This window comes from Sceloporus occidentalis, unplaced genomic scaffold, assembly GCF_023333645.1.
Source record: "Sceloporus occidentalis isolate IW3139 unplaced genomic scaffold, rSceOcc1.0.p SCAF_195, whole genome shotgun sequence".
NCBI lineage: Eukaryota > Metazoa > Chordata > Lepidosauria > Squamata > Phrynosomatidae > Sceloporus > Sceloporus occidentalis.
Genome location: NW_028317175.1, coordinates 1267658 through 1285226, shown reverse-complemented (window position 1 = coordinate 1285226; position 17569 = coordinate 1267658). Strand labels below are relative to the sequence as shown.

The 17569-nt window shown below is 39.8% G+C and overlaps 1 protein-coding gene across 1 annotated transcript; it reads right to left on the bottom strand.

Moving 5' to 3' along the window:
• Positions 1 to 6585: 6585 nt before the first annotated feature.
• RSL1D1 (ribosomal L1 domain containing 1) lies at positions 6586 to 14772 on the bottom strand. Its single transcript, XM_089502144.1, has 9 exons — positions 14734 to 14772; positions 13444 to 13583; positions 11917 to 12055; positions 11432 to 11580; positions 8320 to 8421; positions 8138 to 8231; positions 7846 to 7971; positions 7580 to 7744; positions 6586 to 6948 (listed from the first exon to the last, which is right to left on the bottom strand). Exons 1-9 carry the CDS (start codon positions 14770 to 14772, stop codon positions 6586 to 6588), a joined length of 1317 nt encoding a protein of 438 aa, XP_089358270.1.
• Positions 14773 to 17569: the final 2797 nt, after the last annotated feature.

The window sequence follows — 17569 nt, the reverse complement described above, 5'->3', positions numbered from 1 at the left end:
CTTGACCGGCCGCATAGAGCCCTGATCGCCACAAAATATCTTGTGGAAAGCCTTCCCAGAAGAGTGGAAGCTGAGCTGCAAAGGAGGGGGCAACTATTTTAGAATGTGATGTCATCAAATTCCCTGTTGGTGTAATGTCCATATAGTGTGTGTGAGATATATATATATATATATATATATATATACATATACAAATTTGACAGACACCCCCTCCCCCCCCATTACTAATAAGCCATCATAGTGATCGTTGCTGGGATTAATAACTCGCCATTCCAAGTACTTGTAAACATGTCACAGTTTATTAACGCCATTAATTAGTATGGATCTGTAGTTCTATTTATGCTTTAGCTGGAAGTTAAACAAATACATTTCCTACTACTGTAAATTGTGTTGATATGCAGATTGGGACCGTGTCACGTGAACCCCGTAAATAGAGGGGGTTAGGGGGGGTGTAATGTACTAAGGCCCCGCTGATATTTTCACCGTCCTGTCACTACAGGAAGCAAAGCTAACTTAACCAATCTTCTAATTATACATTTCGGACAAGTGTCTACCGACTACTCACGAAAGTTAAACTTGTCCGGCTGTACCAACGTGCTTTGATCCACCACGCAGAAAGAAATGGAACGCGGAAAATGCGTAATTCTCGGGAGCCGGAAGTGTGGCGTGGTTGGCAAAACGCCGCGGCCATGTTATGTGTGGCAACTTAAAAAAATTGCGGGCGGCAGTAATAAAGGCAAAGGGGATTACTAATGCCTGTGATCCTTGTTAAATTGGTTACAGCGATAGGTTCTGTGTATTTAAAATCGTTATTAAAGGTTGTAGTTGTCCCCTGGGCCTTTCTGGTGTTAATGTTCTGGGTCATTATTTTATTATCTCAACTAATACCAAGAAGGTGTCCAATTTAACTTGCAGCTAATGCAATAATTATTATGGTTACTTTTGGTGAATATTTATGTGTTGTCAGAGCAGAGCCAGCGATGTTGATTCATGCTGACGGGTGAGTCTAGGCCGCCATCAGGCTTAGGCTGATAACCTTCTCTCCGCTCTTGTGTGATCACTGTTGCAATGCTGGCTATAAAGCCTGTTATGCCGTGGGCCACGAAACCAGAATAGACTTACAATAAGAAGAGCACAAAAAGATCTGGGTAACCGCCATCAAAGCTTAAAAACCAACACGTTTATTCTATACTATAATGCTTCCATTATAACAGAATGCTGCAGAATTCATCACCTAGGGGATGCCAGATGTTTTATATAATGAGAAGTTCTTGGAGCAAAGTAGTAAATGTGGCTGCAGGGTTCAGGGTTCAATAATGCTTATTCATTTATTTTTGAGCACGCATGGACAACACAATGATAAGCAAATACAATATGGTCTCCCCCTGAAAAAATTCTCTTTAATTAATAAAAATGGTCTGAGGCTCCCCTCAGCTTATTTCAGCCTGGTATAACTGGTGTCAAGACCAGAGCTCTTTGGTGTGTTCTTGCCAGGGATGGCAGGTGTCATAACTGTATGCAGATGGTCCTATTAGGCTCCCCGGTGAGCCAATGCTCCTTGCGCCAGTTGGGGAGATCAGAGATCTCCCTTGTATCTGGCCCATACACACTATGGAGACACCATAGTGACCATGCTTCCAGCCATGATACGCCACTGACAACGATGGGTGACTTGAAGACAGCAAATGCTTGGAAAGAAAAATAAAACTAATTATAATGAACAAAGATTTTTCTAAGAATGAACGACTTTATTTAGCAATAAATTATCAAAGTAAAGATGATTAACAGTGAGCTTTACCTACATGTAGCCAGGCTACCAACTAGGGAAGATGGAGCTAAGGTATTTATTGGCAAAATGTGGAAGTCAAGTCACATTAGAAATATGCGCATTCATTTTTCTCAGTAGACCTTTGCGCCTAATAGACTCTGTGACAATTGGTAACCACACTAAACCAGTGACGAGGAACACAAGCCCGATAGAAAGGAACACAGGCCCCAGTGCATATGGTACATCCACATATTTGGTAAAGTAAAAGATAGTATGAAGGATTCCTGTCAGAAAGACTACTGCTCCAAAAATGACCAAAGTGATTGGCTTGTGGTAGTAGGCCCATTTGGTCTTCTCTTTAATGATGGCTTCTGAAGGACCTCTTTTTGATGTATGTCTGAGGGCTGTTGTGCTCTCATCGCGGTTGGCATGTTCTGATAGGATAGGACTTATTACCAGAGACATTCTGCAAGGAGAAATAACGGCCACAATCATGTTGTAGTCCATCCATTTTGAACTTAATCAGTGTATCATCTTTGTGATCCAATCAACCCAACATGCACCCCAACCTCCCAGACTGGACTGAACTGTTAGATTAAATGTGTTAATGATATTCGAAGACAAAAAGATAATCCTGTCACACAATGAATTATGGGAACCATCCATTCATGGACCAGCAACCTACCAATTCTCGATTGTCTTAGATCGATTTCCATGGTTCTAGCTTTGAAACTAATGAAATATAATTTCATTTTGGACTCTTGACAAGTGATGTTCCACATAGTCTGCCAAATTTACCACTTTTTAGAACTATATGCAGCTTTAGAAAAATCTTTTTTCGTACAGATGAATGTCCAAAGCTGTTGACAGATTTTTTTTATCATATCAAATGTATTAAAGCGTATTTATAATTATTGCTGGAAACACGGAATTGCCAAGGGACACATAAGCAGACAGTTTCTGTGTTATTAAAATTTAAGAGTAAAAATAATATAACAGATCTCCTAAAGTTTATTTGTTTAGAATTATAGAGAATATTTATGTTTTGTCTAAGTGGAACAGCATCTTTAAAAAAGCAGACTCCTTAGACAGAATTTAAGAGTGTAAAATGGAGTGCATCACACTAGCCCCCAATGCAGTATATACAGTATATACTACTGTTCAAAAGTTTGGGGTCACTGTTTTCATGGGAAACAGACATTTCTAGCTGTAACATGATTGCAAAAGGGTTTTCTAATAATCATTTAGCCTTTTTTAAACTAAACTTGTATTTGCGAACACAACGTGCCATTGGAACACAGAAGTTCATGTTATTTTAACGGACACAATTTGCTTTTTTCTTTCAAAAACTCTATTTCTCTAAATTTCAAAGTGGCCCCAAACATTTGAACGGTAGTGTGTGTGTATACATTAAATAATAAAGGGATGTTTGTACAATTCATGATTTATCTGTATTTTTTTCCCTAAATGTAATCCAGGTAGTGAAAGGTTAAAACGGACTTTTTTTTGTACATGCAAAGCATTAGCCAACGCATAGAGGAATATGCAAACGTGACATTTACAAAAGAATAATAAAAATGATTCATCGACATATTGCGACTAGTAAACTATTAAAATAAAAGTTGTAACATACCTGAATGATTTAGGAGACTATAAATTTTCTCTTGATCGCAATACGCAGCTTTCATGGAAGCAGATGAGTTGGGAAGCGGTTGGGATGGATTATAGGAACATAAAAAAATCTGTGTGCTTTGCAGAACAAAGTAAGAGCAGCCCTATGGGAGTGTCCTGGGAGCTGACAATTCACCTGCCGGCTCTCTGCAATGGAACAGTGTAATATACTTCTTTGTGGCAGCCAAGCAAGTGACGCCGTGCAGCAGGGATGATGATGATCATAGAGTGAGATACACATAGATGGATAATGATTAAAATTATGATAATGATTAAAGACCAAAATTACACAAAGCCATATAGGGGTGTAACTAGAATTCAAAGCCATACAGGGGTGTAACTAGAATTCAGAAGACTCTGGTGAAAAAATAATGTACCTCCCCAACTTCACCGGGCAACATGTCCCACAGTGCCATCTTTGCCATCAGTTTGTCCCTAGCTTCCATTAGCCATCTCAGCCTCCAAACAGCTGGCCTGTGCGTCTCTCTCCCTCTGTGCAGACTAATCTAGCATGTAGGAAATGGATGTGATGTCCATGCCTGGGAACACTCAGAGTTTGACCTGGAGAACTCCTTCCGCATCTGCAGTTCTCCGGGTCAACACTCGAACGCTCCGGGTCCCATTTCCCCTTTAAATGGGGGTATTTCCCGCAATGTCAGCAGGAACGTCCCCAACTTCCTCAGGAACACAAGGGAAGTCTCTGGTTAGCCGGAGCTCAGAAGTTCCCAGGTGTGGTGATGTCGCTTCCTGCATGCTGGATCAGACAGCATGCAGTGAGAGTGTGTGATAGGTCATCCAATTGGAGGTAGAGCCCTGCGCGGGGCTGCTTTTTTAAATCCCGCTCCTGCAATGTGTGTGTTCCGCTCCCGCTGCATGTGTGCCCAATCCCACCCGCTCCCGCCACATTTGTGGTCAATCCCGCCCACCTCCTTACCTGAACTGCAGATTTTACTGCCAGGAACTACGGAAAGTATTCAGAGGTTGGGCAGAGCGGATGGGCCGTCACTTGCTGTTTTACATTTAGGGACTTTCAGGGCTATACCCTGCGTCCTGTGGGTTTTACTCGATGTTACTGCATTATGGTGAAGAAATGAAGTCTGGAGGTGCCCCCTTCCTATATTAATTTGAAACTAAGTTCATGAATAGATCAAAGCATTGATCATAGCGGCATGCTCTGCCTATAAACCCGTCCTTGGCCTATTTACTAAGACTGTTGTGTAATTGGCCCATTTTTTGGCCCCTTTTACGGTGAGTTAAAAACATATTTAGCAGCAATACATTCAAGTAAAGCAAACCCTTGTAGATTTTCCCTGGGCTAAATTGAGTTAAAATGTACAGCTGGGACAGCTGGGTAAATAATACTGAAACAGATTTGTTCAGCCATCATCTGGATAATGAGTTCTGTACAAAAGAAAATTCTACCCATTGGTGTAAAGAGCAAATTCTCTTCTCCTGATATTTGATCCCCAGCTCTGTGTAGCTGGAAGAGAAAAGCGTGCTTTCAACACAATGTATTTATTTTTTACCTAGGAAAGACGTGCACGCGATGCTATGAACCTCTACACCTTACAACGCTGGCGGGGTATAAAAATTATACTATAGAATATGTTGCTAGATTTTTTTTTTTTTTAAATTATGTATGTCTATACCCTGCTTGGTTGCACGTCTGGATACAAGAGGTCCTAGAGATATGGCGCGTTTCCAGACAACATCCAGATTCTCAGCGTCTGACCTGGGATGATGTAATAATTATCTTCTAGCTGTAGGCAAAAAATCCTGGAAAATTGTGGAACCTGTAACATACCCAACTACAGGTGCAAAATAGATTAAAAAAAGTGGTGTATAAAACTAAAAAATAGGGGCTGCTAGTTAATAAATTAATCCAACTCCGTTTAGGTTGATGTTGCTGACATGATCGACTACATTTTGTGGTGATTTTGTTGGGAGTCACAAGGTGTGTTATAAGACTGATTAGCTTGCGATAGAACATAGCATTCTAGTAGAATTCTCATTCTCAGAGGATGGGTCTCACTCTGCGGTACTGAGATACCAGTAAAGCCGGAGAATCTTCTGGAACCTTAACCCTTGAAGCTTTAGTGTAGACCAATCAGACTACTCTGGTAAGATCACGCAGGGTAAAGGTAGGTAGTCCTCCAGCACCTGTAAAAGTAGGAAGCGTTCCAATAACTAGTTTGGGAAATCCAAAGCTTGATGAGACACCTAGTAAGGGGAGATAAATAAAAGGACTCTAAAGCATACTACATCAGGTTTTTAATGTTTTGATTGTGTCCTGATGACTACCATTGAGATTAACGTGACAATACTTTCAGCGGCTACAACATGTATAGAATTATAGCATCATTTCACTTTTGGTTTACTTATGGGTGTTCAGATTCTTTATTTCACATGATATTACTGGGGACGTACAGGCTTGCTCTCGTTTACAATTACTCCACTATTTTTGTTCTTTATGCATAGGTTTGGTTGTGTTCGCTTACATGTTGCTTTTTACTAAGCTTAAAATTGTCATCAGGAAAAGGCAGGGCTGTATACCAGGTTAAGGCAAATTTCATGTGCCTATCAAACCTCAGAATACACAGAGGGGTTTATTCTCTAACGCAGATGATCAACTTACCAACTTGGCTAAGCACCTATCACTGCTCTCTATGTCGTCTTTTGTATACCCTTTAGTAGAGAAAGGCTGTGGAATTAAAAACCTTTCAAGAAGACAGATATAATGATTAGGAGGACCCAGGACACAAAATATAGCCAAGTCTTTATGGAATGATGACATTAAATCAATATGTTTCTCGTCAAATACATTTTGTATATTTTACATTCAAAATACAGACAAGAAAAAAAAAATTGACTTGATTATAAAATATTAACCCAGTATAGGTAAACGTGAAAAATAAAGACAAGGAGTTTTATTTTCTAAACAGTGAATTTATTTCCTAAACTGTGAGTTTGTAGTAGTTAAACAGATGAGATGACATTCAAGAAATCTTGGCCAACTTGTATTTTCTAAAAGGATAGGACCCCACAGAACACTCATTTAGAGATTACTCTGTCTAAATGCTTCATCTCAAGCAAAGTACTTGCAAAGTCACAGTTTAGTAAAGACAACCAATCATCGGTTCATCTCTCTACACAGACTGAGGGGTTTTCATCCTCTTCTTCTGCTTTAGTTTTGGAGTTTGAGGAGCCTTCTTGGCAGATTTTGTTAGTTTAACAGATGATTTCACACCAGTTTTTCTGGGAGTCTTTTTAAGACTGCTGCGTTTGGGCAATGAGTCCTGTTCATCATCTTCTGTGTTTTTCAGTTTCAACGGGGTATCCTTTTTCTGCTTGCTTGGTGTTTCTGTGGGGTCACCATTTTTTACTTTATTAGCTCTACGCTTCTCCCCTGCACCTTTTGGCGTTGATGGCACTTCCTCACTTTCCACAGGTGCTTGCCTCTTTACTCCAGCTTTAGGCTTTTTTGCAGGGGTTTTCTTCCCCTCGGTTTTCTGTAAAAAGAATCCAAAACGTTACGCTCAACGAGTGAAGGAACATGAATCCTAAGTGGACTCAATCACATTTTAATCCTTTTCCAGTGCACAGAGCTCCACCTCGTGGAAGGATTTATTGTTTGCAAGCAATTTTGGTGACTGCAGATGTCTGCTTCATAAAACATTTCTGGAACCACCTTTCTGTGTAAACATTAATGGTCAGGAGCTTTACCGGCACTGAAGCAAACAGGAGAAATAAAGAAAGCGCTCAACATCAAGTCTGGGTCAATCAATACAGGAGACAGAACTTTACGCATCCCTCCATCACAAATCAGTAGTTAAGCCACATTTCAAAAAGCCTTAGTCAAGTACATTGGTCCCTCAATTCGCTCTCTGGTTATTTATCATGTCCCCTCAACAACTTTAACAAAGACTTTGTTGAGTCGCCCTATAATTATTATGGAATTCTCTGCCTGGTTTTGTCAGCTTCTTTCATTAATATCGAAAGATGTTTTTTATCGGTTAAGAGCCATAAGGCTTAGTTCATCCTACATAGAACAATTCCCCAAGTCCTCACTGCATTTTGTTTCATGTAACATTCACCATCCCATTGTATGGAAGGTACACCATAGACACTGGTGGCTCTTACCTTCTTCTCTTCTTTCTCAGCAGTGGCCGATATAGGGACAAGCTCAGGAATTGCTTCATCTTCCTCCTCCTCCGGTTGCTCTATAGGTGCAGTCACTACCTCAGATGTGACCGTGGAGTCTACAGGTAAGGGCTGAAAGACGTCTTGCTTCTTTTTCCTCTTTAGCTGAGCAAAAGGAAAAAAAATAAAAGGCATTTTTTAAATATTTTGATATGTACTTATTCCTTTTTAATACAGGTTGACTGTGCGGTGTGTTCTTTACTTACTTGTTTTCTCTTCTGACTTCCCGAAGAGGCATTCAATTGGTCCAGATTGTTAAATGGAGAATTATATACTGGGAGGGCCACAGAGGTCTGGGTTTTTAGATGAAGCAATTTCACATTTGTCCATCCCTGAAAAAAAATAAAAAATGAGACCAAAATTAGCATTCATATCTCAGAACATACTAAAACAACTTAGTGGCACCACCTCATAAAACTTTAATGGCAAGGGGGAATTCTAGATAGTGCTGCTATGTTGGACCTCATGATATAAATGACCTGCAAATTGAGTTAATACCATTGGCAATTTCCTCGCTAGGACTGTTGCAACAGCAGCTGCATTTTCAACAATTTGATCCACATCCATGCCTGTGTGGCCGACTCGGACTGAACTGGAAGGCAAGAAGGAAATGCTGGTTAATATGCAGTGAAAATGGCTATAACGAAACAGCAGCACTTCATTGTTACGATGGAACTTACTAGCAGCAGCCTTTGTTTGTTATATGAAGTTGTGTTCCTTGGATAAATCGGTTTAGTTTTGCCGCAAGGTTCTTGGCTTTCAGGTCTACCGATATAGGCTCCCTGTGAAGAGATCAATCACCAGGATCAAAAAACAGTGTCTAGAACAATGCTTGCCGGATGTGAAACATTAGCGCTGCCTGGATTTTCTAGGGGTTTATATTTATTAAACAAGGTGTTTTCTGCTCATCCACAACGCATATTTCAAACACCAAGCCCGGTGAGCTTCTCCTGCAAAAGGCGCTGGGCCCCAGATATTGAATAGTTAAATTAATGAGATAACCGCTGGACCAAACCATGCTTAACCCCTTAATGACAATTGCCGGTCCTGGCACGGCACGGAAAAGCATGTGCTTTACGACAATTGACGTGCCAGGACCGGCACGTCTTTAAACGGGTGCAGAAAGCGATCTACTATCGCTTTCTGCACCCAAAAAGCGTTGCTGAATGCCTCGACCTCGAGGCATTCAGCAACGCCGCGATCGGCACGAAGGGGCCATCTCTGGCCCCTCCACGGGGCGTCAACATCCGCCATACTTTGTATGGCGGCGGACGCCCGTTTTAAAAGCGTTTAGGAGGCGATCGACGATCGCCTCCTAAACTTAAATGGTGTCGCTGGAATGCTTCGATCAGGAGGCATCCAGCGACACCAAACACTAACCTTTTGATGGGCTGTGACCGCTCCGGAGAGCGGTCACAGCCGCAGCTGCCGGCAATCTTCGCCATCAAGGAAGATGGCCGCCGTCCTGTAACAGGAACCACAAATTTTAAAAGTTCGCTAGATAGTCCAGACCATCTAGAGAACTTTGGCTCCACTTGCAGGTTGAATACAGGTACTGCATTCACCATGCAAGTCAATGGAGCCCAGCTTTCTAATCACAGTGTGATTAGTAAAAATAAATTAAAAAATAAAATAAAATTAATAATAATTAGAAAAAAATAGTAAAAAAACAGTAAAATGTAAAAATCATTTCCCACTGATGTCACTATCAGGGGAACCTCCAAGTTGAAAAAAGTTAAATTTTTTTTAAAAAAAAATAAAAAAAAAATATATATATATATAAAAAATATATTTTTGTGAGCAAGTCCTAAAATTAGCATATTAGCTTAAAACAATTCTCGCATGGAAAGAGTTAAAATACTGGCATATTAAATGCCCGTGGGGTGTCTACTTTTAAAAAATGTATGATTTGATGGGGTAAATTGAATGGGCCAGGTTCAACAACGTCCCAATTAACACGGGGGGAAGGATGGCCACACATCTAATTTCCAATTAGAAAAATGCACACGTACCAAATGTGGCCTTTTAGTTCCCCCAAAAAATGACACACCCATGCATGTGGGGTATCACTGCACTCAGGAGATGTTGCTGAACACATTATGGGGTGTCGTGTGACAGCGGCATATACCAGGAGCTGTAAATTCATACATAAAGTAGGTGTGTGGGAAAAATACACACACAAAAATATTACTGCAAACTTTGAAAAAATGCTGGTGGTAAAATATGTGCATGCAAAGAGTTAAAATACCAGCATTTAAAATACCCTGTGGTGTCTAGTTTTGAAAAATATATGGTTTTGTTGGGCACACTGAAATGGCCCGGCTCAAAGATGTACCAAATAGGGCATGGGCAGTGGATCCCAAATGCCAAAGTTCAACATTGAAAAAAGCGCATGCCCCAAATGTGGCCCTTTTGCCCCCAAACAGCCAGGCAAAATCATTCATGTGGGGTATCGCTGCGCTCAGGAGATGTTGCTGAACACATATTGGGGTGTTTTGTGATAGTGACATAAACTAGAACATTTTAATTCATACCTGAAGTAAAATGTGTATGACAAAACAAATGCAAAAAAATGACTACCATAAAGTTTGACAAAGACTGGTGGTAGATATGGTGCATGGAAAGAGTTAAAATACTAGCATTTGGAATACCCTGGGCTGTCTAGTTTTCAAAAATATATGACTTGATGGGGTAAATTGCATTGGCCGGGTTCAAAGATACCCGAAATTGCACATGGGGGAAGAATTACCAGATTTGGAAAAAATGGCTTTGAAATAGCAAAACGCTACCTGTACTTATTGCCCCATAATGGGTAGAAAAAAGCAAAAAAACATAAAAACATTGGGTATTTCTAAACTCAGGACAAATAGTAGAATCTATTTAGCAGGTTTTTTCATTACCTTTTATAGATGAGTAAAAGATTTTTCAACTAAAAGTTAGAAACAGTCATTTTTTTCTAAATTTTTCACCATATTTTATAATTTTTTTAATAGTAAATAATATGATACAATCAAAACAATGTCATCTAAAGAAAGCCCTTCTTGTCCTGAAAAAAACAATATCTAATGTGTGTGGGTTCAGTAAACGGGAAAGAAGAAAATTACAGCTAAACACGAGCAGCGCAGAAATGTTAAAAAGGCCATTGTCACAAAGGGTACAAAAAGTAAAATCAGCCTTTGTCTCGAAGGGGTTAATATCAGTAACTTTCTGACTTTGTTGCAGCAGCAGGGACATGGGGCTGTCATAGCCTGTTGGTAGAAGCCAGAATTGCTGGATTCCTGGCGACTTGTTGCATGTAACGTCACTTGCCATTACTGCTGACACCCACCAGAAGTTCACAGGATGACTATGACTGAGATGATGGAGATTATAATTATTGCTATGAAGCCCGGCTTGCTGATCATTAAAAGGCAGCCCAACTTGTCCTGAACAAAATGTTGTAGAATTTGCACGGGTTCATCAAATATGGAAAAGGGGAATCATGGTTTAACAAACATGGCAAAAAAATATTTTGGTCCTTTGATAATGAAAACCTCCGGGGCCTGAAGGAGTTAAAAGACAGTCAGAAAAACAAAAGCGTCTCCAGGTGAACTTTTCATTTGCCCCTTTAGACTGGTAAACCCATAATCTTTTTGAAGCCTTCCATGTTTTGCAGCGTCCCTAATCTCCTAACAAACTGAAAGGATATCTGTTAATTCATTAATCATTTTCTGTTAATTCATCAATAATTTTCCGGGGGGCGAAAGGAAAGAGTTAGTGTTGGTCCACAGTATGTGTAACAGACATACCCACCTCTTTTCCTTGTAGAAGTGTTTGCCCAACTGAGATGGCAGAAAGCGACGAATTCTATCGTCTGAAAGGAACAAGTCAAAATTCCCAAGCAGACGGCGCTTCGCTTCGAAGGGTTTGTATTCTTTTTTAAGTTTCTGAAGTGGAATGACCTGACAAAAAAAATGTAAAAAAATTAGATTGAGCTCTTGGGACCACAGGCGTCATTTCTTTTGAGGTACAATCCAAGCCACCTGAAAAAACAAACCTTGGAATGTTCTTCACAACAAGGTTTCACTTTCTAAGGGTGGACACTTCACCTATACACTGTACTAGCCAACTGGATGGGAAGTGTGTTGGAGAGGTGTTATTTGACAATTTAAATCCCCCAACTATTACTTCTATCCCGGCACTAATATGATCACTGAGACAAAAGAAAAAAGTGGAGATAGTCAGCACCTTTCCTCAAATAAGTTACAGTCCTTTTCTATGCCAAATCCCTTACTTGCCTCTGTTATCTGTTTAATTCCATGCTGGCTGAGCAACTTTCTATAGAACTTCTCAGTCTGATCATAAGACATGCCTGGTTCATCTCTGGTAAAGAGGCAAACCTCCAATGATTCCGGGCGAATCCCATGTGGCACTGGGCTGCAATTAGAGAATAATGCATCAACATTCTGCACACCCTGTGTCACAGTCACGTACAATTAACATTACTATACAGATTCTTATTTTCATTTGTAGAATTTGAGGTAAATTTCAGCTCTGTTGGGTTACAAAAATCATCAGCATAGCATCAGGGATCACAAAACCTTTAACTATGGGGAGGGGGATGGCATGAGCATAATGGTACAGAAGGAAAAGAGGCTTAGATAGAAGGTAAGGATGTTTTACTAAACTGACAGCCTGCCAGCGGTGGGGGTTAATACAGCAGGGGAATTTAAACATGCTGTATTAAGGTACGAGTCTTTACAGCAGTAAAACTGGGCAGTCTAGATGGCCTTAATGGTTCTTATCGTCAGTCAAATTCTGTGTTTCTACGTAATAAGCTCAGCTCTTCTGAGCTTACAATTTATTAGTTAAAAGTTAGTTGTGACTGATGGCTGATTACCTATAAAATAAAGCAATAAAATACTAAAATAGTTAACTTCTGCCCAACGAAGTCATGGTTTGTATAATATGTACCGTATTTGCTCGAGGTCTGACTAAGATCCAGATCCCCCGCAGAGCTGCTGGAAACCTGGATCCTCCATTCCGGCAGGCATCTCTGCGATGCACACAGACATCTTCCGCTACTGCCGGTACTTCCTCTGGGGCTTCAATGACGGAGCACTGGCATCACAGGACCTTCCGGTGCTCCACCATAGAAGCCCCGACGGAAGTGCCGGCAGCAGCGGGTGTTGTCGGTGTGCATCCCAATGCACACAGACAACCTCCTCTGCTGCCAGCACCTCCACCGGGGCTTCTATGACAAAGTGCCAGCATGACATGACCTTCTGGGGCATAGAAGTCATAGAAGCCCCGGCAGAAGTACCGGCCAGAAGCAGAGGTTGTCTGTGCGCATCACACAGACCTCCACCGGCTCCACCAGGCAATGTGAAGCACGGGGGACAAGTCTAGGGATGAATCGGTAAGTCGGGTTCGCATATCTGGGGGGCAAATGTGCATAACTGGGGGGCAGAGTGGTAAATAAACTGATTTTCTCAATCATAGTTTTTATTAAATATGAAAAAAAAATATTTTTTTCCTAAATTAATATTCAATTTTTGGGGGGTTGTCTAATAAATGAGCAAATATGGTGTGTGTGTGTGTGTGTATATATATATATTATATATATATACACACATACATATTATATAAATATATATATATATACACACACACGTCAGTGTCCCTGCAATGCATGTGCAGCCCATATATTAACAAACATTAAGTTGAACACACTAAGATATACATATATATCACGTCAACTACATTCTAAAATAATTATTTTGCAACACAGACACATATACCCAATTAAATGGTTTATGACTTACATTTTAATAACCTGTGGGCGCTCGGGGATTTTCCACACAGTTAACATCAAAACGATCCTATCATGTTCATTCAGAAGTAATGAGTTTGCGTTATCTTTATTTTTTTGGTAAGCAAGAAGAGCTTGTACAGCTTTTTTGACCTGCAAAGAAAAAGAAAACATAAGTCATGTGAACTATTATAACATTTTTGGAGGGTATGGCAAGAGAGAGGGAGACAAATTAATGATGCATGAAGAATGGAAATATATATTTGGTCTATAGTCTAGTTATTTTAAGATCACAAAGCGTATTAAGGGCCATTTAGTGGCAGTGTCAGAATAGAAGTTGGGACTCAAAGCAAGTATGCGAGAGGAACGCAATGTTTTACTGTTAAAAAGAAGGGAACAGGGACTTCCACACTTTATCTCGATTTAAAGATGTATTTATGATGTCATTTCACCTAATCGCACAGCCCGGCTGAATCTGCTCACCGCACGGCATCATTATGGACATTGCGAGTCTTTAAAGTGCAGTAAATAATAATTAAAAGTGAAGCTTCTATCTATTCTTTCTTGGTTTCCCCCCAACTGAATGTTCCCGGACGACTAATACTTATGTTTCCACCAAGATCCCTCCTAACGCCTCACTTCAATCTTAGTGTGGATGGCTCGGCAATTCACCCTGTGACTACAGGGGTCCATCTATTTCTTTCACTAGCCACATTAAGGAAGTAACCGAAACACGACGCTTCTCATCTCATCTCTCCCTCGTTCTACAACCAAAACACTTCTGCATGCGCTAAATCCCATCTAGATCACATTAACTCATTGCTTACTGCTACAGAAATATATCGCCAATGGCAGCGTAAAAAGAAATTACATATGTAACACACGCAACGAGTCCCTATGGCAGAACAATGTATTAACTGAACAGCAACTGCCTCTAAGAACATTGTGGATTTGCAAAACTGCCTGTGGTAAAGCCTTGATATTTGAGGAAGGTTGAGATAAGCAACAATACTTTATATTGTTAACATTATAATACATATCCCATGATAAATGTTATGGGAGTTTTATGTTATAATAATACACAAACGGGAAGCAAATCATTTTACACAGACTGAATATTAATTATTAGTAAAGTTACATAAACTAGTATGAAGCTTAACCCGTGTGAAGCGACTTTTCCCACAGACCTTTAAATCACAGCCAGTAATTCTTAAAGGAAACTAATTAGACAGTCCGTGTTAAAAGAGAGAGGCCAGTATGAACGCAGACTGCATTTAGTGACGGGTTTAACTAATCGTCTCACCTGAGAGCTGTCGAAGCCGACTGCACCCGATTCAGCCATGTTGCATCCAACACGTGTAGCTATTACCTTCCTGCGCATGCGCGCCTGCTGGGACTCGCCGAACAACTTTATTCATACTGCAAGGAAAACTACAAAACGTCGCACAAAAAGTGACGTCTGAGCCTCCCGTGACCACTGCCATTTTTTTGGTGGCATGAGAGCGGTCACAAGCGCTGCCGAACCCGCTGAATAGTTTATTGTGGCTACAAGTAAACACTTGTGGGGAATTATATATATATATATATATATATATATATATATATATATATATATATATCCCGCACCTGACAGGAAAAAAACATAACAGTATGTGTTGCATGGAACACACTCATAGTTACCAGGTGTCCTCTTCTGGCTGAGCCTACAGAGTGATCACAGCCATGTTTTTCAGGACTTGTTAAGTTTACAGGTTACTTTAAAAGCAGTTTATTGAATTGTGTGAATGGGCTATAAAGTAAAGGTGGTTGAGAAGCTTTATGTGGGGAAAAAGCGTTTACCAGTGCGTAAGAGACTTTCTACAATATGGTTATTTTTACAACGAGCTTGCTTCGATTCCTTGTTGCTATATGAAAGCTATCAGTTATTCGGTTTTATTTATATAGCACCTACAATTTACACGCCACTTCATATAATTCATAAATATATGTATATTTAAGGGGTCTGACATGACTGGAATGGACAGACTAGGACAAAGCGAAACATTAGGTAAAGAGGGCCCTGCTCACAAGTTTACAATCTAAAATGCGCGGTAAAAGGGAAAGAAAGATGGATGTGAGAACAGAGAGAAATGCAGGGGACCAGGATTAAGAGACAGTAAGTAAAGGACAAAAAGAGCGGTAGAGAAAGATTTGGACTAGTCCAGCAGAGCATAGTGGGTCGTGAAGGGGTACCAAGGGTTGGTGTCCTCTACGGGCTACGAGATTCAAGTGTAAACGGGTCAGGTGAAAAACTGTCTTAATATATAGACAGCACAGAGGCGGATGGGCGAGGGCAGAGTGTGTTGTAGGCTTTAAAATCACAGCAGGCGTGAAATCATAATTTGGAAATATGCAATAAAGTATTTTAAAGTAGTTAAAAAGTATTTCAATGGTTACAGTATAAAAGTATACTTACTGAAAATAGAAGTAGCGCGTGTGGGGGTGTGTGGAATCTAGCCTGTTTCCAAGAAAAGGAACGCAAGGCAGATATGCATTATTAGAGCAAGTTCATAACAAAAGTTTACGCAGTCCTATAGTTATCTTCATCTCAACAGTGAGCAATTTGGAGCTCGTAATACTTCACTTGATGTAGCCCAGTACAAATGTGGCTGCTATCGAATATTGGCTACAGTGGCTGGAATCTTAGAACAAAACGTTTTGAGAGAAGTAGAAAATGAGTAAAGTATTATAATATGGGGGTGGCAAGTTTACATTCATGGACATTGTAGTTTACCAATAGGTTGTTTTTTTTTTTGTTTTTTTTTTATAAAGCTAGAATATAGATGACACACAAATGAACCAATCTTTTAACAAAAAAGATTAAAGGAACAATGCAAGTACTGCTACTAAAACCATTTATAATCAGTAACCATTTATAATCACTGCTAAAGCAGTGTATAACTAAGATTATATAAAGTTATATTTTTGATATTAGCTGTGGTTATTTTATTTTAATGACAGGCATGCTCCAGGTTTTAATCCATTTTAACATATATTTATCTAAATAGCTGAAGTCCTACATGAAACAAAAAACCCGGAAGCCCACAGCTTTGCTGACATAATAAAATTTATTTCCAATTCATGCATTACGGCAGCTACAAGAGTAATCATTTTAAACTGAAGGACAATAATTTTCTCTGGCCGTACAATGTAGCCTTAATTGATGAAATGAATGGGAAATCCACACTTACAAAGAAACAGAATTAAACAATCTTTACGGATTTGAGTTCTGAAAAACTAATTCTGGAGAGATTTCCGAGTCCAGGTTAACAAAGATTTTCCTCTTAAAAGTAGAACACAGTCAGAAGTCATTGCCTAGATCTATATAATCCAAATATTGCCTGATGTCACAAGCATGAGTATCTCCCCGGATTCGCTTTGTGGGGGATATTTTCATGCTTGCTACTCATTGGGCTACACTATTGCTCTTTGCATCCCGAGGATGACGGAACAAAAGGCATACATAAAGAAAATGATGTCATTTTCCAATAACCAGAGACATTGCTTTCAGTTCTAGAGAAGCTCAACTCTTGATATGCAAAGTTTACAGACAGAAAGACTATATCATGTATCCGAAAAGGTTCAATATGTGCAAACTCTTATGAGCTGAATAGTCCTCTAATCTTTAGACATAGTTTAAGCAGCAAGGAGAAGTTATCAAGCCTTTATATTTAAACACAAAGACCGGACTGTTATTAAGAACTGGAATCCTTCCCAGTTAGTAATTAAAATGTAGCTCATTTTAAAAGCTACCAACGACATAAAAATTAGAAATCTGCTGCATTCGGCAAAGTCTGTAATAACCCCTAAACATGAAAGAAGAAACCAGCACTTTATGGTAAAACCAATGCGAATTAGCAGATTCTTTTATATATTTTACATAGATAGCGTCGGAAGAAAACACAAGTATTTAACTCAACCTGCTTTTTAAATTAAACCACACTCCAGCTTTAAAATATATCTTTCCTGTGAAGTCAACTTTCAATGAAAGCATTGCCCACCGGGGATGTTAAACACAATGCATTGGATAAGCAATCTGACACGTAAAGAGTGACCTCATCAGGACATCCCAATCAATGGCAGTTTCTAAAAACAGGATG